The 892-nt window shown below is 63.2% G+C and overlaps 1 protein-coding gene across 1 annotated transcript in view; it reads left to right on the top strand.

The window, feature by feature from the left end:
• Positions 1-456, top strand: part of LOC120509810 (striatin-4-like) — a gene marked incomplete at its 5' end in the record, with an annotated part of 7,411 nt that extends 6,955 nt beyond the window's left edge. Inside the window, one exon of the mRNA XM_039724916.1 lies at positions 317-456. Within this exon, the coding sequence (XP_039580850.1) occupies positions 317-456 (140 nt within the window). The remainder of the gene's footprint in view (positions 1-316) is intronic.
• Positions 457-892: the final 436 nt, after the last annotated feature.

Here is an 892-nt window from a genome sequence, read left to right as displayed (position 1 = left end):
TGGGGACACAGCTGGGGACATTGGGGACAGCTGGGACACAGCTGGGGACACTGGGGACACAGCCAAGTGACATTGGGGACACACCTGAGGACACCTGGGACACACCTGGACAGCCTGGGGTCACCTCTGGTGTCACACCTGTCCCCCAGGTGTGACACCTGTGCAGGTGTCACACCTGTCCCCAGTGTCACACCTGTCCCCTCACTGTTCCCGTTTCAGATCACGGTGTCCCCACCTCGGTGACGTTCCAGGTGTCACACACCTGTCCCCTCAGCTGTGCAGGTGTCACACCTGTCCCCTCACTGTCCCCTTTCAGATCACGGTGTCCCCACCTCGGTGACGTTCGTCCCCACCCACCCGGCCCAGCTGGTGGCCGGCTTCCGCTCCGGTGCCACCGTGCTCTACGACCTCGAGGCCACCAAGGCCACCCTGGTGTCCCCAAACGGCGGTGAGTGACCCCCCCCGATGTCCCTGATGTCCCCAAGGGCCACCTGAACCCCCCCAATGTCCCCAAGGGCCACCTGGGGCCACCAAGTGTCCCCAAGGGCCACCTGAAACCCACAAATGTCCCCAATGGTCACCTGAACCCCCCCAATGTCCCCAAGGGCCACCTGAACCCTCCTGATGTCCCCAAGGGTCACCTGAACCTTACAAATGTCCCCAAGGGTCACCTGAACCCCCTGATGTCCCCAAGGGTCACCTGAACCCCCTGATGTCCCCAAGGGTCACCTGAACCCTCCCGATGTCCTCAATGTCCCCAAGGGTCACCTGAGATCACCTGGGGTCACCTAACCCCCCCTCACCCCTCGCAGCCGCTGACCATCACGGCCAGCGATGACCGCGCCATCCGCTACCTGGACAACCGCACAGGTGGGCTCGTCAGGCTAATTAG

The sequence above is a fragment of the Passer montanus genome, unplaced genomic scaffold (assembly GCF_014805655.1).
Source record: "Passer montanus isolate IOZ18808 unplaced genomic scaffold, ASM1480565v1 scaffold532, whole genome shotgun sequence".
In the NCBI taxonomy this organism is placed as follows: domain Eukaryota; kingdom Metazoa; phylum Chordata; class Aves; order Passeriformes; family Passeridae; genus Passer; species Passer montanus.
The sequence above is the reverse complement of the archived record's forward strand: the minus strand, read 5'-3'. Positions and strand labels throughout refer to the sequence as shown.